General features: G+C 43.5%; 1 protein-coding gene across 2 annotated transcripts in view; it reads left to right on the forward strand.

Moving 5' to 3' along the window:
* FMN2 (formin 2) overlaps positions 1-24644 on the forward strand; it is a 262967-nt gene that overhangs the window by 190384 nt on the left and 47939 nt on the right. For both annotated transcript variants that reach the window (XM_073627509.1, XM_073627510.1), the window contains exons 15-16: positions 4787-4838; positions 23146-23295. In XM_073627509.1, the coding sequence (XP_073483610.1) occupies positions 4787-4838; positions 23146-23295 (202 nt within the window). The remainder of the gene's footprint in view (positions 1-4786; positions 4839-23145; positions 23296-24644) is intronic.

A 24644-nucleotide genomic window follows, 5' to 3' on the forward strand; every position in this document is an offset into this window, starting at 1 on the left:
CCTGCCAAGAGGCTTCCAGGCAGGACACTGCTATTCACTTTTGTTGCTGCACACCAAACACCATCCACCATCCACATTCTCCTCTACACTCCTCCACACCCCTCTCTAACTTCCTGTCTTGTTTTAAACCCAATTCCTCTGACAGGTGAGTTAACCCTTTTTGTTCCCTTAAAGGGACCACAGTCCAAACAGAGGGGAAACATAGCGTCCTTCCAGGACCCAGCCACGGCGTCCTGTACAATATATATATATATATATATATATATATATATATATATATATATATACACACAGTATCTCACAAAAGTGAGTACACCCCTCACATTTTGTAAGTATTTTAGTATATCTTTTCATGTGACAACACTGAAGAAATGACACAGCTTGTATAACAGTGTAAAATTGCTGTTCCCTCAAAATAACGCAACACACTGCTATTAATGTCTAAACCGCTGGCAACAAAAGTGGTTACACCCCTAAGTGAAAATGTTCAAATTGGGCCCAATTAGCCATTTTCCCTCCCCAGTGTCATGTGACTCGTTAGTGTTACAAGGTCTTAGGTGTGAATGGGGAGCAGATGTGTTAAATTTGGTGTTATCGCTCTCACTCTCTCATACTGGTCACTGGAAGTTCAACGTGGCACCTCATGGCAAAGAACTCTCTGAGGATCTGAAAAAAAGAATTGTTGCTCTACATAAAGATGGCCTAGGCTATGAGAAGATTGCCAAGACCCTGAAACTGAGCTGCAGCATGGTGGCCAAACCATACGCTGCACGCTGCATTAAATTGGTCTGCATGGCTGTCTTCCCTGAAGGAAGCCTCTTCTAAAGATGATGCACAAGAAAGCCCGCAAACAGTTTGCTGAAGACAAGCAGACTAAGGACATGGATTACTGGAACATTGTCATGTGGTTTGATGAGACTGAGATAAATTTATTTGGTTCAGATGGTGTCAAGCGTGTGTGGCGCCAACCAGGTGAGGAGTACAAAGACAAGTGTGTCTTGCCTACAGTCAAGCATGGTGGTGGGAGGGTCATGGTCTGGGGCTGCATAAGTGCTACCAGCACTGGGGAGCTACAGTTCATTGAGGGAACCATGAATAACAACATGTACTGTGACATACTGAAGCAGAGCATGATCTCCCTTCGGAGACTGGGCCGCAGGGCAGTATTCCAAAATGATAATCACCCCAAACACACCTCCAAGATGACCACTGCCTTGCTAAAGAAGCTGAGGGTAAATGTGATGGACTGGCCAAGCATGTCTCCAGACCTAAACCCTATTGAGCATCTGTGGGGCATCCTCAAACGGAAGGTGGAGGAGCGCAAGGTCTCTAACATTTACCAGCTCTGTGATGTCGCCATGGAGGAGTGGAAGAGGACTCCAATGGCAACCTGTGAAGCTCTGGTGAACTCCATGCCCAAGCCGGTTAAGGCAATGCTGGAAAATAATGGCGGCCACACAAAATATTGACACTTTGGGCCCAATTTGGACATTTTCACTTAGAGGTGTACTCACTTTTGTTGCCAGCGGTTTATACATTAATGGCTGTGTGTTGAGTTATTTTGAGGGAACAGCAAATGTACACTGTTATACAAGCTGTACACTCACTACTTTACATTGTAGCAAAGTGTAATTTCTTCAGTGTTGTCACATGAAAAGATATAATAAATTATTTACAAAAATGTGAGGGGTGTACTCACTTTTGTGAGATACTGTGTGTGTGTATATATATATATATATATATATATATATATATATATATATATATATATATACACACGCACACTTGGCCAGGACTTTGACTTAGTATTTATTTCTCCTGAGAGGGCCATTCGAATTCCTGCCTTTGCCTTTCTCAGCCGTGACCCTGATGCCTTATCTGTTGTTACTGTATGTAGGTGCATGCTTGTATTTGTGTAGGTATGAAGGCATAACCCATCACTCTAGTCTCTAGACATGTGTGATTCGTTTTGTTACAAATCGAAATTTAATAAACCAATAAACATTTTCTTTATTCGGTGATTCGGCTGTATCCAATTTTTCTGAATCACAATAATAATGAATTTCAGCAAATCCAAAATTATAATGAAAAAAAAATTATCCAAATTTGAATTCCAAAAATAAACTGAACTTGAATTTGAAAATTAATTTGAATCCAAATTTGAAAATTAATTTAAATTTGAAATGGAAACATTGCAATAAATACAGTAAGGTATTAAAGTGAAATAAGAACATCATTCCTGCATAGGCTGCTTTATAAAATAGATAACAAAAGAATAGAATAGAATACAACAGAGTAGACAATAAAGGAATAGGACTGAAAACAAAATAAAGGAATAGAAAACAATAGAATAATAAATAAAAAAAAATAGAATATATTAAAATAGAATTTGTAGCCATCTTCCGAAATTTTGATTTAAAATTTTGAATCGATTTGAACGAATATACAAAAAGAATCTGAATATGCAAAACAAATTCTGAAAACGATTCATTCTAACATACCAAATATGACGAAATTAAATTATTAATCAACATACAAAAAGTGAAGCACTTTCGGTGTATAACCTTCAAACCCATACAATAAATAAAAAAAAAAATCAATCACGCATAAATACATTAACAATTAAACATATACAGTAGTATAATCACTTCATAAATTCATACGCAACCATATACAAAAAAAATCTACATACTGTGTGTATATAGATAGATAGATAGAGATAGATATATATATATATATATATATATATATATATATATATATATATATATATATATATATATATATATATATATATATATATATATAAATCATTCCACATACCAAAGTGATAATGTATTCACTCAACTAATCCATTCCAAAAAAGAAACAATATATAAAAAAATTGAAAAAATCAAAAATCCCATTCACCATTCAATTTCTGTGCAATCTCACATTGTTGTTACGAAGATCTTCAAACAGTGATAAAAGCTTCAGTTTCCACACCATGCACACCCAGGTGCCCTTCACCCCACTTAATGGGTATCTGCATAGCTTATCTTGGACCACCACTGTAAAAAGGAGGCCAGCTGCGCTTTATTTACATATAAGAAACATCGCTCCTCTCCAGTCCTCCTCTTTCATCAATGAACACCTCCCAGTAGCATGATAATATATAGGAAGCAGGAAAAAAAAAGCAGATAGTTCTTACAATTTTATAAAAAATGAAGTAAATGAACTTGGTCTTTACATTATTATCACAAATTCTAGAGTTCCGTATCCCTATTTCTCCAGGTCTAGCCATTTTGTCTCTAGGTATAGAATCCATCCCTACATCCTCAAAATATATAGTGATCCATGTTCTGCTAAGCGCTAGGCTGTCAATAGCAAGAAGATGGAGGGACCATGTAGTGCCCACGATAAATGAGGTTGTCAAGACGACCAATATACATGCCACATACAAATTAATGTTTGCTGTTTCACAAGGTAAATACCAAATAATGTGCTCTCGTTGGAAACCATGGACTGACTGGTACAAACTAAAAAGTTCTGAATACATCTGATTTGCTTTCCTGTGGTTACATCAAAGTATGTGAGAATCGTACTCTATCAGAATTTAAATCTGCCGGACAGTGTAGCTGTATGATTTTATTTTTCTTTCTTATCAGTTCTTTTTATTTCAGTTTTCTCGATTTTGTCTGTATCGCTAATATGTTTTCCTTTTGTTCCTTATGTTCTTTTATATGTAAAGTCAAGTTCACCTTTTAAAGCAGCTACAATGCAATTTATATAAGAATACGACTCAATATCTTTATATATACTTAAAAGTTGCTGATGCTTTCAGATGTTATTGTACCTTTGATACTTTAATAAAAAACTATTGAAATTAAAAAATAAAGTAAAATCACTCACATTTCAGCAGCTGAACAAAAGCAGACTCTGGCCAATCGTGATGACGTCACCAAGGCCTTTGAGAAAGCCTACAATGGCGCAACATGCGAGGATGGCGCGACATGTGAGGCTAGCGCTGATGTCATCACATTAGTTGGAGTTTTAATACCATTTATTGGAATTACTTTTGTGACATGCTTTTATTCTCCTTCTCCTCCTCTTCAAGGGTGCAGAGAAGACATTTGCCTTTCTTGTGCTGCTCCTGTGCCTCTTTTCCTCCCCCTGCTTCTTTTCAGCTAATCCTGCCATATTCCAACCAACTGGTTATGAAAAGCTAGCTGACTTTTTATGTTATCCCCAGGGCCAGTCCACAGGTCTCTGCAGTGCTGCTGCAGAAGCAGGAGAAAAACATTTCCCCAAATCACCCCATTCCCAACATCTTCCTGCTCACTTTACCCAACACCCTATTTATGCTTTTTCATGGCTTATGCTACACCACAATGTCAAGTACTCAGCTGCCATTATTTTTCCAAAAATATCATATGCCACCTGCCCATTACTTTGCACAGAAAGCCATCTTTGGATATTTGGAATGCCATGAGGCAGCAGGTGGCAGAGGAAAAATATAAGGTGAAGGAGGGAAACAGCTTCCTATGGTGGCACACAGAGAAAAGGAGGAGCCACCAGTGGGGGACCCCAGAAAAGGAGGTTCCAGACTGCTCTGTGCAATACCAGTGTATGACATGTGTATGGGAACATGTAACAAGTATAAAGTTGGTGTTAACCCAATTTGACTATTAGGGTGGAAATGCACTAAGGAGGGAACCCTAAGGTTTTATTTTTGAAGTTAAACAGCTCTGAAAATTGTTCAATGTATACTGTATAAATATGTATATGTCTTTCTTTCTTTTTACAGCAAACATTGACCATGAAAACACAGAAAAATTTCTTTCTGAAGTTCATTCAAGGTATTTGAAGTTTTATTATAGGTTGTATTAAATGTTGTTAAGGAAATGCTGTGGTTCTGTGATGCTCAACCCAATGCCTAGGTCAGGAACTATAGCTGGCAAGTGTTTATTTTGCCTTTATTAGCCCCTGCTTCCATAAGGCAAACAGGCCTATAAGTATTTGGTTGTTCCCAAGTCTTAGAATGCAAGAAGACAGTCAAAGCAGACAGTATCAATGTCATTGCAGGTAGCAGACAAACAGAATCCAGGAAACAATCTGAGGTAAAGTCAGGTGGCAGTCCAAAAGAGTAGACATTTCCAAGGTCAGGATAGATAGCAGGCAAACATAATACAGTAAACAGTTCCAAGGTCAGTGTAGGTATCGGGTAACTATAATCCAGTAAACAATCCATGTTCAAGTCAGGCAGCATTCCAAAAGTGTAGTCAGGGTGCAAGGCAGTGGTCAACAATAAGGAATCAAATGGCAGGTAATACAACAGGCAGGGTATGACAGCTTATATTAAAGCCCTGGTCCCCTGATGCTTAATTGAAATGTCAGAGAAGCACAGCCAATTAGTAGTCAGAAACCTAACAATTAGGAAGCCCTGCTCTAAACCGCTGCAGCCAGCCAGTCAGCACAGAGTGGGGCTGTCCTTATTGCTCGGCAATGAGGATGTAAGCTGCACTGAGAGTGGTTTAGGTAAAAAGTAGAAAAGTGAGACTAATGCCCTGTACACACGGTCGGACATTGATCCGACATTCCGACAACAAAATCCATGGATTTTTTCCGATGGATGTTGGCTCAAACTTGTCTTGCATACACACAGTCACACAAAGTTGTCGGAAAATCTGATCGTTCTGAACGCTGTGACGTAAAACACGTACGTCAGGACTATAAACAGGGCAGTAGATAGCTTTCGTCTCTCAATTTATTCTGAGCATGTGTGGCACTTTGTGTGTTGGATTTGTGTGCACACGATTGGAATTTAACCGATCGGATTTTGTTGTCGGAAAATTTTATAGCCTGCTCTCAAACTTTGTGTGTCATAAATTCCTATGGAAAATGTGTGATGGAGCCTACACACAATCGGAATTTCCGACAACAAGGTCCTATCACACAAAATCCTATCGTGTGTACAGGGCATAACTCGTGTTTTTAACAGTTGCTCATTTACTGAAGAAGCTTAGGCCCCTTTCACACTGAGGTGCTTTGCAGGCATTAAAGTGCTAAAAAAAACGCCTGCAAAGCGCCCTGAAAGAGCCGCTCAATGCACTCCAATGTGAAAGCCCCAAGCGCTTTCACACTGGAGTCGTGCGCTTGCAGGGCAGTCTAAAAAGTCCGGCATCTTTGGAGCGCTGTAGGAGTGGTGTATTTACAGCTCCCAAAGCGCCCCTTCCCATTTAAAAGTGCAGCGGCGCTTTGCGGGCGGTTTTAACCCCCGTTAGTGGCCGAAAAAGGGTTAAAAACTGCCCCGCTAGTGGCCGAATAGTGCAGCTAAAACGACGGTAAAGTGCCGCTAATATATCGCCACTTTACCGCCAGCGCCCGCAAGGCTTCAGTGTGAAAGTAGCCTTAGTTAAAGTTTGATAGAAGTATGAACTTAATTTGACTCAGTACTCCAAGTAAACATATGCCAGGGTAAAACTTATTTATTTTCTAATACATATGTTATGATAGGTGATTTAAAGAGGTTGTAAAAAAAAAAAACCCTGCAAGACAAAGGCATAATGAGCAAGTATTCATCGCATACTAGCTCATTATGAAATACTTACCTCAGAACGATGCCCTGAATCGGAGTCGGCACTCTGAGTACAGGGCCGACATCTTCCACCCAAGTTACTTCCGGGTTCGCGGCACCGGTTCTCTGATTGGCCGGAGCCGCAATGACGTCACTCCCGCGCATGCACGCGGGAGCCGCCGGTCAGGGCTCGGCTACTGAAGAAATGGCACCAGCAGCCCGATTCTTCAGTGAGCATACGCCGATGACGTCGGCAGCAGCACATATACAGAATATCTCCTAAACTGTGCAAGTTTAGGAGATATTCATGGTACTTACAGGTGTGCCTTGTTATAGGTTTACCTGTAGGTAAAAGTGGTGTAACAGGGTTTACAACCCCCCCAATGGGATGATTTCTGCGCTTTTGATCTCTTATCATTTGGAGATCAATACTGTTTGGTAAGAGAACTGGCACACTTGTCTTTGATGTGGTTTGAGATTCTTATATGTCACATTTGGACTTTTATATATTTCCCTTTGAAGTTCACTTCTTTGTTATGCGTAAGTGAATTATATGTTATGGGACTGTTGTTTCACCATTTATATGATGCACATTGTTTATTGTGATTTAACATGAGTTAAGGTTATTTCTTATACACAGATTTTTCTATTGATTACTACAGAGATATTGGGTTTGCGCATCTTTTAGATTCTTTATTTTTGTAATTCTGGAGCAGCTATGCATGGCAACCAGCTTCTATCTTCAGCTTGTTCAATTAAGCTTTGATAATGAAAGATAGAAGCTGAATGGTTGCCATGCACAGCTGCTCTAGATTCTGGCTGCTCCAGTTTTGATAAATTCCCCTCACAGTGGTTTATATTTGACTAAGCAGATTAAAAATAATTACATCAACAAATAACAAGATTGCAAATTAGAAACAGGTTGAACAAATAATGAGACATGTTTGAAATAATTACCCAGCAAATCATGAAGTATAAAGTTATTCTGTTATTATAAGGTTACCTTTTGTATTATGTTGCAGAGCACCATACTGTATTCTTGCTTGCCGTACAGGGAAACAGAAATGATATAATCTCTAAAATGCCATAAATCGATCCCCTATTTTGTAGACGCTATAACTTTTGCGCACACCCATCAAAATACGCTTATTACGTTTTTTTTTTTTTTAAATATGTAGAAGAATACATATTGGCCTAAACTGATGAATAAATTTGTTTCTTAAAAATATTTTTTGGGGATATTTATTATAGCAAAAAGTAAAAAATATAGTTTTTTTTCACAATTGTCAGTCTTTTTTTGTTTATAGCTCAAAAAACCGCAGAGGTGATCAAATACCACCAAAAGAAAGCTCTATTTGTGGGGAAAAAAGGACGTAAATTTTGTTTGGGTACAGGGTACAGTGTTGCACGACTGCGCAATTGTCAGTAAAAGTGATGCAGTGCCGTATCGCAAAAAAATGGCCTGGTCATTAAGGGGGCAAATCCTTCCGTGGCTGAAGTGGTTAAACAAGAAATTATGTATTTTTTTATATTTTACATTTTAGAGAATTGTATTACACAAAGGGTGTCTCTGAGAACCAAAATGTTAGATGGCAATTGAGCCCTGTGAACTTCCTTATGTGCAGTAGTGCAGTTGCCCCTTCCCACCTCACAGGCAGTGTAGATCTTATCTGTTGGCATAGACCACTGATACATCCCGGTCAGAGAATTTCTACCAGGTAAACCTGCCTTTAGGCAAAAAGTGAAACCAGTTAGTGAATTGCTAATAATATCTACAAATAATAGAGCTGTCACAAAGAAGGATCGCTCAATTTGTCTTCATTTCCATTCTCTATACTCTTCTGCATCCAGAATTCAGGCAGCTTCTTACAGGTTCAGGGAAAGAGTAATTTACAGAATATGTGTTCATTGTGTTATAAGACTTCATCTTTCTCTGCTATATCATATGACCATTCATAGTCTTACATCCAAAGCAGGATCAAATCTGCTTGCTGGTTATAATGCATTTTTTATCACTGAAACGTTGTTACATCATGCTTTCTTTATGAGATAGGCAGAAAGAAACTTATAGTAGATGTGGTCCCAAATTACCGACCAAAGGAACTGGGATGCACCATACCTATGCCTAGTAGATCTGGTAGAATGATCAGAAGAAATGGACAGCACCTGAGTTAAATATATGAGTGTCACAGCAAAGGGTCTGAATACTTAGGACCATGTGATATTTCAGTTTTTCTTTTTTAATAAATCTGCAAAAATGTCAACAATTCTGTGTTTTCTGTCAATATGGGGTTCTGTGTGTACATTAATGAGGAAAAAAATTAACTTAAATGATTTTAGCAAATGGCTGCAATATAACAACAAAGAGTGAAAAATGTAAGGGGGTCTGAATACTTTCTGTCCCCACTGTGTGTATATATATATATATATATATATATATATATATATGTATATACACACACACACACTAGTAGACTTTGTATACATGTATACAGTATCTCACAAAAGTGAGTACACCCCTCACATTTTTGTAAATATTTTATTATATCTTTTCATGTGACAACACTGAAGAAATGCCACTTTGCTACAATGTAAAGTAGTGAGTGTACAGCTTGTATGACAGTGTAAATTTGCTGTCCCCTCAAAATAACTCAACACACAGCCATTAATGTCTAAACCACTGGCAACAAAAGTGAGTACACCCCTAAGCGAAAATGTCCAAATTGGGCCCAAAGTGTCAATATTGTGTATGGCCACCATTATTTTCCAGCACTGCCTTAACCCTCTTGGGCATGGAGTTCACCAGAGCTTCACAGGTTGCCACTGGAGTCCTCTTCCACTCCTCCATGACGACATCACTGGTGGATGTTAGAGATCTTGCGCTCCTCCACCTTCCATTTGAGGATGCCCCACAGATGCTCAACAGGGTTTAGGTCTGGAGACATACTTGGCCAGTCCATCACCTTTCCCTTTTAGCTTCTTTAGCAAGGCAGTGGTTGTCTTGGAGGTGTGTTTGGGGTCGTTATCATGTTGGAATACTGCCCTGCGGCCCAGTCTCCGAAAGGGGGGGATCATGCTCTGTTTCAGTATGTCACAGTACATGTTGACATTCATGGTTCCCTCAGTGAACTGTAGCTCCCCAGTGCCGGTGTCTTGCCGAGAAAGTTTCCCCGGCGGATAAGGACCCCCCTGTACTGCGCAGGCGCAGTGCTTGCGCAGTACGTACGACTAAGGAGCAGCCGAAAATAGCCAAAGCTGAAAACCTTCAATCAGCTGTACACGGCGCCTGCGCCCTGAGTCCAGGTTCAAGCCTCACCATCCAAGTGGACCTAGAGGTAGAATAAAAAAGTGCCGAGCAAAGCGAGACCGTGCCCGAAGCCCGGCGAGCGAAGCGTGGCGAGCGAAGCGAGCCCACGAGGGGCCCTCTTACAGGTGCCGTGTACAGCTGATTTACAACTATTTGGCTTCGGCTATTTCCACCGGCTCGTACTGCGCAAGCGCTGTACCTGCACAGTAAAGGGGGGTCCTTATCCGCCGAGGGGAACTTTCTCGGCAGAACACCGGCAGCTTTCATGCAGCCCCAGACCATGACACTACCACCACCATGCTTGACTCTAGGCAAGACACACTTGTCTTTGCACTCCTCCCCTGGCTGCCGCCACACGCGCTTGACACCATCTGAACCAAATTAGTTTATCTTGGTCTCATCAGACCACAGGACATGGTTCCAGTAATCCATGTCCTTAGTCTGCTTCTCTTTAGCAAACTGTTTGCAGGCTTTCTTGTGCATCATCTTTAGAAGAGGCTTCCTTCTGGGATGACAGCCACAAAGACCAATTTGATGCAGTGCGCGCCGTGTGGTCTGAGCACTGACATGCTGACCCCCCACCCCTTCAACCTCTGCAGCAATTCTGGCAGCACTCATACCTCTATTTCCCAAAGACAATCTCTGGATATGATGCTGAGCACGTGCACTCAGCTTCTTTGGTGGACCATGGCGAGGCCTGTTCTGAGTGGAACCTGTCCTGTTAAACCGCTGTATGGTTTTGGCCACCTTGCTGCAGCTCAGTTTTAGGGTCTTGGCAATCTTCTTAGAGCCTGGGCAATCTTTATGTAGAGCAACAATTCTTATTTTCAAATACTCAGAGAGTTCTTTGTCGTGAGGTGCCATGTTGAACTTCCAGTGACCAGTATGAGAGAGTGAGAGCGATAACAACAAATTTAACACACCTGCTCCGCAGTCACACCTGAGACCTTGTAACATTAAAGAGTCACATGACACCAGGGATTGATGTCAGGAAATTGACATCGTTATACAAGCTGTACAGTCGCTACTTTACATTGTAGCAAAGTGTCATTTCTTTAGTGTTGTCAAATGAAAAGATATAATAAAATATTTACAAAAATGTGAGGGGTGTACTCACTTTTGTGAGATACTGTGTATATATATATATATATATATATATATATATATATATATATATATATATATATATTATACTGCCTGTACTGACTGAACATATCAAATACACTGCCTGTACTGAATGAATATAGAGTTTACACTGTATATATAGGCTACGCTGAATGCAGAGTATATATATGTATATATATATATATATATATATATATATATATATATATATGGCACTGTTTAAGCAGCCTTATATAGTGTGGGGCGTGGACTTAGTTCCCCTGAGCCATGATTGGCCAAAGGCACCCTGCCTATGGCCAATTGTGGCTCTCGCTGAGGAGCGTGCTGTGATTGGCCAAAGCATGCAGGTTAGGTGTATGCTTTGGCCAATCATCATACAGCAATGCACGGCAGTCTTGCCATGCATTATGGGGTGCTTGAATTTGCCGCGTACACCCCATAAAATTCGCTGTTTGACTCAAACTCAAAGCTCATCTCTAGTAGCCAGCTTAAAAGTGTCCTTTTGTATGGACGGGCGTTGGCTTGCCTCCTAATTGTACTAGCCCTTTTTTGATTAGAACAGAGGCTGGGGAGGACTGAGTCTCTCTCTCAGGTGCTATATTTAAAGGGCACAAATGGCCAGGTAATGGATGCCTTTGCGATTCAGGCATGCAGAGAGACAGTATCTCATTCTGAGGAACAGTTAATGACAGGTAAGTCTTGCTATTCTAGTAATGGGGATAGAAGGGAGAGGGATCAAGGAAGAATGTATTACTAGGGGATGGGGGATGGGGGGGTGTTTGCCCAGATTTATTTTATTTAAATTTGTTTCCCTTTGCCCAAAAAAAGGGATATATATATATATATATATATATATATATATATATATGGGTATATATTCTGCCAGAATGATACTAAAACCACATAACAAAGACCACCGCGATACCAGGTAAGGGCCAACTTTGGGTAAGTAAGAAGAAAGAAAAAGAGTGCATTATGCCTGGAAGAGCGTGCCCTCTGGATTGTCAGGATTTTTCTAGAGCAGAAAGTGACTCCTCCAGTCCTGGCAGACCTCAGTACAAAGGGCGCAAATGTACGCTCAAGAGAAAGCACACAGCGTCTCCTCTGAGCCTGAAATCCAAATGATGGTCATGTGGAGATGACCCTATGCTACTTTGCAGCAACTGCTTCAGGCAGCTTGCCAGAGACCAGGAGTACGAGAGTCAGCAGATGTCAACCTTGCTTAAGAAAGTAGTCCATGACTCCCTGGCAGAATTTTCCAGTCGTCTCGTACAACCAGGGACATTAGTGGAAGAACAGAGTGTGGGCCCTGCACCAGATCTAATCAAGCCATTTAACCCTCTCTAACTAAAGGGGCACCAGGCACTTCAGGGGTGACTCCAGCTCAGCGGATTAGGTGGGCTGATTCCCCAGACCCAGTATTACAGCAAACATTTCAGGCAGAGGGAGAAGATACCACCTCCTCCTCGGTAGAGGATCCTGAAAGTTCAGGCTTTGATTTTGCGATGATACCACCATTTCTTAAGGCAGTAAAATCTGCACTGGAATGGGAGGACCTGGAACCTCCTCTAAAGAAGGAGAAAAATTATTATCACAGACCATACAAGCTGATTTTAAATTGTGTGGCAATCGCTGCACAACTCTCATAGGTGCCTTTATCCTTTCAGGGCACCCCAAATTTAATGCGATTCTGCTGTGATTGTCACATGGGAGAACACGCCTTTAAAAACATTGTGTGAAGCTTGTCACTAGGGATGAGCTTCCCGTTCGAGTCAAACGCATTTTCGACTTAAACAGCGTGTGTTCGGTTGTTTGCTGAATTACAAATGTTATGGGCCGTTCGCGCCAAATTCGAGTGGCGCATCACGGCCCATGATTCACTGCAGCATCGCAGTGCATTGCTGGCTGATTGGCCAAGCATGCACTATGACCCGCATGCTTGGCCAATCACAGCGCTGTGTGTACAGAGAGCCGTAATTGGCCAAAGCCAGGGAGGCTTTGGCCAATTATGGCTCAGGGGGTTTAGTACACGCCCCACACTATATAAGGCCGCCTCCGTGGCGGCCTTGTGTAGTGTGTTGCGGTGGAGACTGGGGAAAGATAGATAGACAGAGAGACAGTGTCATTTGATTTAAGTTAGATAGAGTAGGCAGGTCGAGTCAGTTAGCTGCACTTATAGTGTATTGTGTATATATATATGCATCCCAGGTGTTGTGTGTGTGTGTGCGTGTGTGTATATACATATATATATAATTCAGTTTAGCTAGATCCATTCCTGTTATTCTCTTCCTAATATACTGACAGGCAGGCAGGTGTTTTTACAGTATTTCCAGTTAGTGTACTGTGTACCCTGCACAGTTGCACCTACAGTATAGCTACCTGAAGCCAGGTGCTTGTGTAGGCTCTTGAAGTATTTACAGTTAGTGTACTGTGTACCCTGCACAGTTGCACCTACAGTATAGCTCCTGAAGCCAGGTGCTTGTGTGCTTCTTCTGATCCTATTAATAGCACAGGCAGGCTCTTGAAGTATTTACAGTTAGTGTACTGTGTACCCTGCACAGTTGCACCTACGGTATAGCTACCCGAAGACAAGTGCAGATGTTCTCATACTAATAATACTACAGGCAGGCAGTTGATTCTGCTAGCTGCAGTATAATCTGTATATATATACATCCCAGTGTGGTGCAGCTACATCTCACTGCAGGCTAATAGTATGTCTGGAAGGCCAACAAGGAGAGGCAGACAGTCACAAGCCAATAAAAGAGGGCAAGCAGGCTGTGTCTAGAGGCAACAGTGCTGGTCCTGGACATGGTGCATCCTCGTCAGCATGTGGCCGTGGGATATGCTTGGCCTTTTTTTCGGCAGCTGGCCATGTTGAGCCGCAACATGCGGAAGACTTGGTAGAGTGGATGACCAAGCCGTCCTCATCCTCCTCATCATCTCTCACCCAGGCTCAGGGTACTTTGTCTGGCAAAGCAGCTGCCACCGCGGCCTCTTCCCTCGGCTCAATGGCATCAGTCATTCCTTCCCTAGCCCCACCATGTCCTCCTGAGGAGTCCCCAGAACTATTTGACCACAGTGTTGGGTACATGCTCCGGATCGATGCCCAGCATTTTGAAGGCTCCGATGATGGTATTCAGCTAGAGAAAGGGCAGTAACGTGAGCCCAGACAGAGGGGGTACCCAAGAAGGACAGCAATCTGGCAGTCATGTTCCGCCTGCTGCAGCATACTGCCAGGTTTGCTCCAGTGATGAGGAGGGAGGGGATGATGAGGTCACTGACTCCACGTGGGTGCCTGATAGGAGAGAGGAGGAGGAGGCACATCATCAATGAGGCAGGACGTCCTTCAGGGGCCAGCCTAAGGGCAGCACACTGACTGCATCACACCGCAGAGCTCCGCATGTGCAGGGCGCTGCTGTCTCTGCACGTTATTCCAAAAGTTCTTTGGTGTGGGCCTTTTTTGAGATGAGTGCATCAGATCGCACCGCTGCTATTTGCAACATATGTCTCAAGCGTATCTCGCGTGGCCAAAACATCTCCCGCTTGGGCACCTCATGCTTGACCAGACATATGTTGACCTGCCATGCGTACCTAAAAGACCCACACCAAAGAACAAAGAGGACCTCTCCTTGCTCCTCATCAGCTGGGATCTCCAACCCCACTCTACCTTCAGTCTTCTCTGAGACCTGCACTGAGAGGAATGAAGGTGTAGAATTAGGTGTGTCACAGCCAAGTACTTGCGGGCAATCTGCTATCGGTACACCAACGTCAGATTGTACCAGGCAAAACGCAGAGAGAAGTTCACTCCCAGCCATCCACATGCCCAGTGGTTGAATGCTAGCTTGGCAAAATTGCTAGCACTTTTCAGTTGGTAGACTCTGCCCCCTTCCGTGAGTTTGTGGAATGTGCGGTTTCTCAGTGGCAGGTTCCCAAACGCCACTTTTTCTCATGGAAGGCGATTCCGGCTCTCTACCGGCATGTGGAAGGCAATGTCTTGGCCTCGCTGGACAGGGCGGTCAGCGGTAAGGTGCATATTACCACTGACTCATGCTCCAGCAGGCATGGAGAGGGACGTTACCTAAGTTTCACAGCGCATTGGGTGACTCTGCTGGCATCTGGGAAGGATGCATGACAAGGTGCAGTAGTGTTGGAGGTTGTTCCGCCACCACGCCTCCAAAATGCCACTACTGGTGATTCTGACACACCTCTCTCCTCCACCCCCTCCTCCTACACTCCGTAGGTGTTCAAGGGGCTACGCAAGTACGCAGGCCAAAAGATGCCATGCGGTGCTTGAGCTGGTGTGCTTGGGGGACAGGAGCCACACTGGGACAGAGATTCTGTCAGCTCTGCAGGGGCAGGTTCAGAGGTGGTTGAAGCCACGCCAACTTAAGCCAGGAATGGTGGTTTGCGACAATGGCACCAACCTCCTCTCCGCCCTCCGACAGGGACAACTGACCCATGTGCCGTTTGGCTCACGTCCTTAACTTAGTGGTGGAGCGGTTCTTGGGCAGGTACCCGGGCTTACAGGATATCCTGAGGCAGGCCAGGAAAGTCTGTGTGCATTTCCGCCGGTCATATAATGCCAGTGCTCGGCTGGCTGACCTCCAAAAGGAATTTAATCTGCCCAAGAACCACCTAATCTGTGACATGCCCACCAGGTGGAACTCAACATTGGCCATGCTGCAGTGGCTGCACATGCAGCAGAGGGCCATCAATGAGTACCTGTGCGACTATGGCACCAGGACAGGGTCAGGGGAGCTTGTTTTTTTTCCCCATGCCAGTGGGCCATGATCAGGGATGCATTCACTGTCCTGTCACCATTTGAGGAGGCCATGAGGATGGTGAGCAGTGACAGTGCATGCATCAGTGACACTGTCCCCCTTGTCCACCTGTTGGAGCACACGCTGCGTGGAATAATGGACAGGGCACTTGAGGCAGAACAGAGGCAGGAAGAGGAGGACTTTCTTAGCTCTCAAGGCCCCCTTTATCCAGACAGTGTTCCTGCGTGCCCGCTGATCACACAGGAAGAGGAGGAGGAGGATTGTGTCAGCATGGAGGTGGAGCCTGGCACTCAGCATCAGCAGCAGTCTTTAAGGAATCATTTACAGTCCCAAGAAACCCATGGACTTGTACGTGGCTGGGAGGAGGTGGCTGCGGATCATGTCGTCCTTAGTGACCCAGAGGACTCCGGACCAAATCCCTAAGCAAACCTAAGCTGCATGGCCTCCCTCATCCTGCAAAGCCTGCGGAAGGATCCTCGTATTTGTGGTATCAAGGAGAGGGATCGTTACTGGCTGGCAACCCTCCTTGATCCACGTTACAAGAGTAAGGTTGCAGACCTTATCTTGCTGTCGCATAGGGAGCAGAGGATGAAACATCTTTGGAAGGCCTTGCAGAAAGGTCCGTTGCAACGCGTCCCCAGTTACAAACTCCTGTTCCTGGACAACGTGTGGCCGAGGCTTCGGTCAGTCAAAGAAGGAGTGGTGGAGAAGGTGGCCGTCTGACCGATGCGTTCAGACAATTTTTTAGTCCGCAGCCCCAAGGTATGATCTGTTCCAGCAACCATCGCCAGCGTCTGTTTTACATGGTGCAGAAATACTCAGGGGCAAGATCTGACTTGGACACCTTTCCCACCGAAAATCCTCTGGGTTACTGGGTCTTGAGGATGGATCACTGGCCAGAGCTTGCACAGTATGCAATTGAGCTACTGGCCTGTCTTACATTCAGTATTCTTTCAGAACGCACATTCACTGCTGCTGGAGGCTTTGTAACCAATCACAGGGTGTGCCTGTCCACCAACTAGTTCGATCGACTGACCTTCATAAAAATGAATCAGTCTTGGATCACCACCAGATACCAAGCACCTGATGCTGATGTAACCAAATAAATTTTTTGGAAATGTCATATCCCTTCAAGACTGCCTATGCTGATGCTGAATGACTATCCTGTTATGCTGAGTGACTATCCTCTTCCTCCTCAATGATCATGCTGATAGCTTGTAAGAATATTTTTGTTTCTGGGCGCCCCCACCAGTGGGTAAGGCCCAATTTTTCAGCCCCTGTTTAACAGGGGCGTGTAATTACAATTTTTGATCTAATATTTCACAGCAGGGCCTGTTCCAGCGCTCACCAAGAGTAACTGTGAGGACTTACAATGTTGTGGCACCAGCACCTCCACCACCAAAGGCCCAATTTTTCTGCTCCTGTTCAACAGGTGCATATAATTACAATTCTTGATCTAATATTTCACAGCAGGGCCCTGTGAGGGCTTACATTGTTGTGGCAACACCAACACCTAAGGCCCCAATGTCTGCAGAATATACAGGGCAGGCCCCTACTTTCAAACATCCCACTTACAAACGACTCCTACTTGCAAACGGAAGGAGACAACAGGAAGTGAGATGAAATCTACCCCTAGGAAGGGAAATTCTCTCCTGTAAGAGTTAATATGGGAAAAACAATTCTCCTTTCCACTGATGCTTTATGACCAATCCTTGTTTCAGTAAAAACCCCAAATTTTCTAAAAACATTTGTCATTGAGACAGAAAGTGAGGTGAAATCTTCTGAAGAGGAGCACAGACAGCAAAACAAATGTCACAGGGGTAATAACCCTTCCCTATGTTTTCCAAAAAGCTTAAAATAGTTTTTTTGGCTGGAGCTAAACATGTTAAAAATGTACCAGTTCAAAATTACAAACAGATTCTACTTAACAACAAACCTACAGTCCCTGTCTTGTTTGCAGCGCCTGTATACTGCTGTTCAGAGTATATAGGGCCTGGGGGCCCCACGCCTTTCCTTTTTTTAATTTGGGTGCGGGGTTCCCCTTAATATCCATACAAGACCCAAAGAACCTGGTAACGGACTGGGGGGGAGTAAAATACAAATCTCTCACCTGGGGGCCGCTACTGGAGGTGAGAGGCTGGGGGGAACAATCGGTGTGTGCACCAGAAGCAAAGAACAGCACAAGTCACTGCTATCTGCACTTTTTAAATAGACTTTTGGAACACTTGAAGTCACATTTTGCATGATATTGGTGTGGATTGCATTGCACCATTGTCACTTTTTTGGACTACACTATTTATTATTCTTATTTTTGTTTGTGGTCTGATTGCATCTCACACTGAAGGGATGCATGTATGATATTTACAGTACATATGTCACTATTTGCTCAGTTTAATTTTATGCCTATTTTTTATATTGTTGCGGAGCACTTTTCCGCATCCTTAATTGCATTTTACCATTTATGATTATTTTGCACACTGGTTAATTGTTATATTTTAGAGAAGACGAGGTTACACGTCTTATGTTATAGCACAAAGAATTTCAATATTTTCTGCACTTGTATGCATAATTTGCACCTCAATACTTTTTGGGCTATATTCAGAGTCATTAGTATGTCATTTTGATTATTTACTACTGTATGTGGTTTGGTCATTGCACCAGGGATTGCACTTTTGCACAAGTCACTTTATTTATTTATGTATATTTATTTGGCACGCAGGCTATTTATTAGGACTATTGTAAGATGATAGCACGGTGTACTCATTATTAAGAATATTCTTTATTATCAAGATAGTAATTTGAGTTTTTCTTGGTTTTGTTTAGTGGCTAAGACTCATTGCCACACACCTGTATTTGTAATAGGAGGACTACACGTATATTGATTGACAAAATAGTGGTAATCTTATTTTTCTGCAGTTTGGTATGGGAGGATAGAGCAGCGCCACATATTATTCTACACAGGCATACTATAGACACCCCCCAGGTATGATATTTAAAGCAATATTTCACTTTTTTTTTTCACTTTAAGCATCATTAAAATCACTGCTCACTGCTTTTAAAAACGGCCGTTTTTAAAACTTTTTTTTGCATTGATACATGTCCCCTGGGGCAGGACCCGGGTCCCCAAACCCTTTTCAGGACAATACCATGCAAATTAGCCTTTAAAATTAGCACTTTTGATTTCGAACATTCGAGTCCCATAGACTTCAATGGGGTTCTAACGTTCGTGCAAATTTTAGGTCCGTTCGCAAGTTCTGGTGCGAACCGGGGGGTGTTCGGCTCATCCCTACTTGTCACCCCTAAATAGGAGCAGGGGCTTCTTTTTGCATGCGTAGGGCAGTCAAGTGAATGGGCCGCCCCCATGCGAGTTGCAACATTGCGTGCAAATTGCTCTTTCAAAATCACATAGCGGAAACGCTTGTCCCCTCTATGTGATAATATCAAATGCCTCTGAAAAGTTACCAAAGCACAGATCGATTTTCAGTGCAATAGCAGAGCCTGCTGCAAGTGTGAACAAGCCTTTGGGTTCCACAGGAGGAACCTAAAGAAACAGGTAGCTACTTTTCCTCTTCTGACATAAATAAGAGGCCTGTTTCAGGAGGAATGGAAAAAAGGAGAAGTTATATCCACTCATGTAAGAGGCTGCAGCTCCTTTATTTAACCCACCAATGATGGATGCGGCAGTCACCAGACTGGCCAAGAATGTGACATTTCCGATGGAAGACTCTTCCTCCTTTTGTGATATCTTTGATAGACACATTGACATGAGCTTAAAGTTTTACCTCGCGGTAGGTGGTGCTTGTAAGCCCGCCGTTGCTTAACATCCGTAGCAAGCGTTATGCGAATGTGACTGAGCCATCCTCAAAGCAGAATTGCTGTAAACTGCCTTTTGATGGGAAGGCGCTGTTTGGCCAAAAAAACTGGAGACTACCATCTCCAGGGTTACAGGAGGAAAATCAAGTCTTCTGCGCCAAGATCGAAGGTCCAGACGCCAGGGAGAAGAACCATGCAGACGAGCGCCAAACAGGTACCCGGATTTTGGAGGCCTTTGCCCATCCAAGGACTCCAGAAGTGGTTGGAGGGGTACACAGTCAACCTTCGTAAGATCACAGAGAGCTAAGGCCCCTGCAGCTCCCTCAGATACCCAGAAGCCCTTTTAACGCCAGGCCCGCCCAGGAGGCAGTTGGAGCCAGGCTGCCCAAATGGCCCAGTTCTGGCAAGACCACTGCCAAAATCGGTGGATTCAGTCCACAGTGGCGCAAGGCCATTATTGGCTGTTCAAACGACCGCCTCCAGAATGACCTCAAGAGGCTGAATCTATTTATCCAGATAGAGAGACTCAAGACTCTCCATACCATAATCCAAGTTATTCAACCAGGATACTGGAGGATTTCAGTGGACTTGCAGGATGCCTACCAGCAGATCCTTCAGTCATACCAGCAGTTCCTCAGTATTCAGTTCCTCAATACTCAGGCAGCCAAATTTTCTTTGCCCCTTCAGAAACTCCCCCAAATCAGGAAGAAGTTCCAACAGGCATTGGCTGCACCAGTGATTTCAGCATCCCAGTGCATGAGTCTTCTTGGGACAATGGATTCATGTATCTCAATGATCCCCTGGGCTCACTGGAAACTTAGAGGTTTCCAACAAGGCTTCCTGATGCAGTGGAAAAAAGTTTGTCTAGCCCAGCCAATCAGGATCACCAACCGGATGCGCCAGAGTCTCTGGTGGTAGACGAAACAATAAACGCTACACGGCATTGTCCATTAGGGCTGCAGCCATGGATCATTGTTAACACAGATGCCAGCGCAGCAGGGTGGGGTACCACCTGCGAACAACTCAAGATCCAGGGCAGAGGAGAATTTCCCACTCAGGGCCTAGTTTCCAATATTCTGGAACTTCGAGCAGCATTCATGGCATTGGCCAACTTGCTGCCTCACATACAGGTCACCCAGTCCTGCTCCGTCTGGACAACATGGCAGCAGTGTCCTATATACAGCAACAAGGAGGGACACACAGCCAATCCCTCTTGAGAGAGGTGGAACCGACCATGACATTGGCACAACAATATCTCCCAGATTTGAGGGCCATATATTTTCCAGGCTGTCAGAACTTGGAAGCGGATCGCCTATCCAGACAATTCAAGGATCCCAACGAATGGTTCCTTCACCCCGAAGTGTTCAAACAGATCGTCCACGAGTGGGGGTGTCCGCAACTGGATCTTTTTGCCTCATCAACTAACTGCAAGGTGAGCCGGTTCCTCTCACGCCACCCTCATCGATTCGTGGAGGGGACGGACGCCTTGACCCATCTTTGGGTTGCGCAACTGGCCTATGCCTTCAATTTCTTAAATCCTGAAATTCCTTTGGAGATTGTTGACAGAGAATTTGACAGTCAATACAGTATTACCTTACTGGCCTTGGCAGACCATGGTTCTCTCTGGCAATGGATCTCAGCATGTGCCCACCGATCACTCTGCCGATGACTCCTCATCTCCAGTCCAAAGGAGATATCCTACATCCGCAACCATCACGACTGGCCTTAGCAGCTTGGAGATTGAAAGGCAGGGGTTACAAGAGTTAGGATGTTCTCCAGAGGTTAATAGAACTTTACAGAGTTCCATAAAGGGGCCAACCAATGCCATCCACTCCAGAATATGGAATAGGTTCATGAGCTTTGCAGCTGGACATCCGTTTGACCCTAGTGACCCAAATGTATCTCAAATCCTGTCTTTCCTGCAATCCGGTTTGGATTGAGGTTCAGCCTAAGTTCGCTTAAGGTGCAAGTTTCAGCCATCTCAGCTTTTACCCAAATGAAAGGGGCAGCAAACCTGCTGGAGGAGCAGTTCATGAGAGCGATACTTAGACTACGCCCTCCCAAGAGAAATAGGTTCCATCAATGGGACCTGGCAGTAGTCCTCAATTTTCTAGCAAACCCATCTTTTTGCTCCGACAGACTGTTCATTATGGGATATCACCTTAAAAATGGCTTTCCTATTAACCCTAACTTCAGGGGGAAGGGTGTCGGAACTCCAAGAATTGGGGGCAGCCGAACCTTATTCCATGTTCTTCTCAGACAGGGTTATGCTGAGACCATTGGATCACTTTTTCCCAAAAGTGGCATCGATATTTCATCTCTCCAGTGAATGGGTGCTTCCAGCCTTCCCAGTGGAATCAGATGCTGATCTGCATGAGATGGACATTCCAAAAGTCCTCAAAGCCTGTTTTCAGGCTACTTCAACATTCAGACGTTCTGACAGACTTTTCATCATACCTACAAGAAAATTTAAAGGGAAATAGGCCTTGGTCAGAACCATCTCGGCCTGGATAGTAAAAACTATTCACCGGACATATAGGATGGCCAGGAAGGATCCTCCAGAGGTGGTTAGAGCTTGCTCAACCAGGGCGATGTCTTCTTCTTGGGCGGCACAGGCAGGAATGTCTCTGGAGACAGTCTGCAAAGCGGCTAGCTGGTCATCATGTCATACGTTCTTAAAACATTACAGGGTGCATCCAGCAGCTCTTACTACAGTAGAGTTTGGGAGGAAAACTATCCAAGCTTCTATGTCTATTGTTAATTACTAAGTTTGTAGCATTAAACCTTCCCTCTCAAAAGCTCATTATTTATTATATGTCTGCTGCCATGTAAAATTTTCCCATGGAAAATGGAAAATTGTATCAAATACTTACTGTAATTTTCCTTTCCTGATGCCAATACATGGCAGCATATGAGCCCTCCTTCTGATCTTTGTGCTTTATACGGAGAATGGGGGAGGTGGCTCTCAGGCAGACTTTTATAGAGCTAAACAGGTCCTGTGCGTGGATATAGGGGTGGAGCTATATCATATGTATGCTGCCATGTATTGGCGTTAAGGAAAGGAAAATTACATTAAGTACTTGATGCAAGTTTCCATTATATCATGTCTTTCCTCAGCAGATCTTCTGTTCACACTCTTACAAGTTATTTTATGTGGGAAGAATGACTGACTGGAGGTTTAAGCAGAGAAGCTACAAACAAACTTTATTTGGCTTTATCATTACTTGTTCAAAGTCTCAGAGCAGACTGCAGCACCCCTACACTTGTCACCTTTTTAATTTTTAAAGGCATGATTTAAACACATGATCACATCTTACAGAACACCTGTGAACATGGTGCTCCACAGACACCACCCATAGCTGGTGGGTTCCGTGCTAGAAGTGGAGGCCTATATAGCTGCTGAGGGTAATCTTTTCCAAAGGGAATATCCTGGACAGAAAGTTTAGTGGTAAATGGCATTCATTGTGGGAAATATTTGTGAATATCCATCTCATGCAAACCTACATGATCCAAGTAATATCCTTATAAATTAATTTATCTCTATTTGTTTTAATGTTATACAGATTTTTGGAAACTGTAGCCTATTATTGTGTAAAGCCAAAACTTGGAGAAAAAGAGGTGTCTCCAAGCACATTCTTCAGTATCTGGCATGAATTTAGCACTGACTTTAAAGATTCTTGGAAGAAAGAAAATAAGCTAATTTTACAAGAAAGGTAGGTGATATGCAAACTTTTTATCTGGTAAGTTAAATAAATGTATCAGTTTTTTTTCCATTGCTGCACCAACTAAAGAATGTGAATATTTTTACCTGCAATTTGCAGCTTTTTAACTGTAGAAGATGCACAGTAAATAATATCCAGGTGATTTTTTTTACCCATTACGTACTGCTTTGTGATTTGTATCTGCATTTTAGAGGATAATTGAAGTATTTCCTCTAGCTGCAGAAATGAATGTCAATGTAACATGCACATACATGTAAATGTATTATTACATAAAAGATTACAAATGTCTTTAAATATGCACACAGTGTGTAACAAATGCTTGTGAGTATGAACACTGAGTATGTTGTATGCAATATTTAAGAGGTTTTGAACATTATATTCATCCTATATATTACTTGCTGAATCATTTTTCATGTCTGTTTATTTTGGGATCAGCTATGGTTGACAAGTGGCATAAAGTTTTGTCTCCCCACTACTTGTTTTGTTAATCTCCCTATACATCATGCAGTAACAATCCACCCACCCAGTGACAGCCCAACCATAGGGGATGCACGGGCGCCACCATCCCCCCCCCCCCCCCCCCAAGCTGTAAAAAAAAAAAAAGTGCCCTTTAAGACTGTCTGGGCGCCGGACACACAGCGGTCTATGGGAAGCTGATTTGCCCATGTTTAGGGCGTGTGCAGGGCGCAAACGATGTGCCCACAAATGCTCCCACTCTACACTGATTTGTTTCTGTCCTCCCTTCCTGTATTTTAATTGGCGGGGATCGGTGGGTGGTGCTTTTTTCAGCACACCCGCGTCACTTCCGGTTTCCCGGCTCACTGCAGTGTGGAGTGGACACGAATCGACAGATTGAGACTGCTAGTGCGGCTCCGTTACGGCAGAGTTAAGCCCCTATGTAGGGCAGTGACAAGGCATGGACGGAGGAGAAGTGCCTCCGTATAGATGCAGGGGCGAACTTGGAGTTGGAGCAGCTCATCCTCTCAGTAGTAACAAGCAAATGGAGGGAAGTAAATCTTTCACTCACTCACATGATAACAGAGCTCCCTGCACACTAGACTCAGCCTTTTTTATTGCTGGAGAGACACCTATCTTCCCCTGTGACAGGTTGCCCATCAGAGTGAGCCCAGGTTCAGACTACTGTGATCTAAGACATGGCATGTGATTCGCACCAGCACCTGCAGTGCGAATCACATGCAATGTCTGTGAGATGCGAGTTCAGCCATACAGTTGTATGGCTGAACTTGCATTAGATTCGCAGAAAAAAAAGTGCAGGGACTTTTTTTCCTCCACACTGAAATCGTATCGCATGGGTGTTCTCACCTATGCGAGCCGATTCC

Source organism: Aquarana catesbeiana, linkage group LG04, assembly GCF_042186555.1.
Source record: "Aquarana catesbeiana isolate 2022-GZ linkage group LG04, ASM4218655v1, whole genome shotgun sequence".
Classification (NCBI taxonomy): domain Eukaryota; kingdom Metazoa; phylum Chordata; class Amphibia; order Anura; family Ranidae; genus Aquarana; species Aquarana catesbeiana.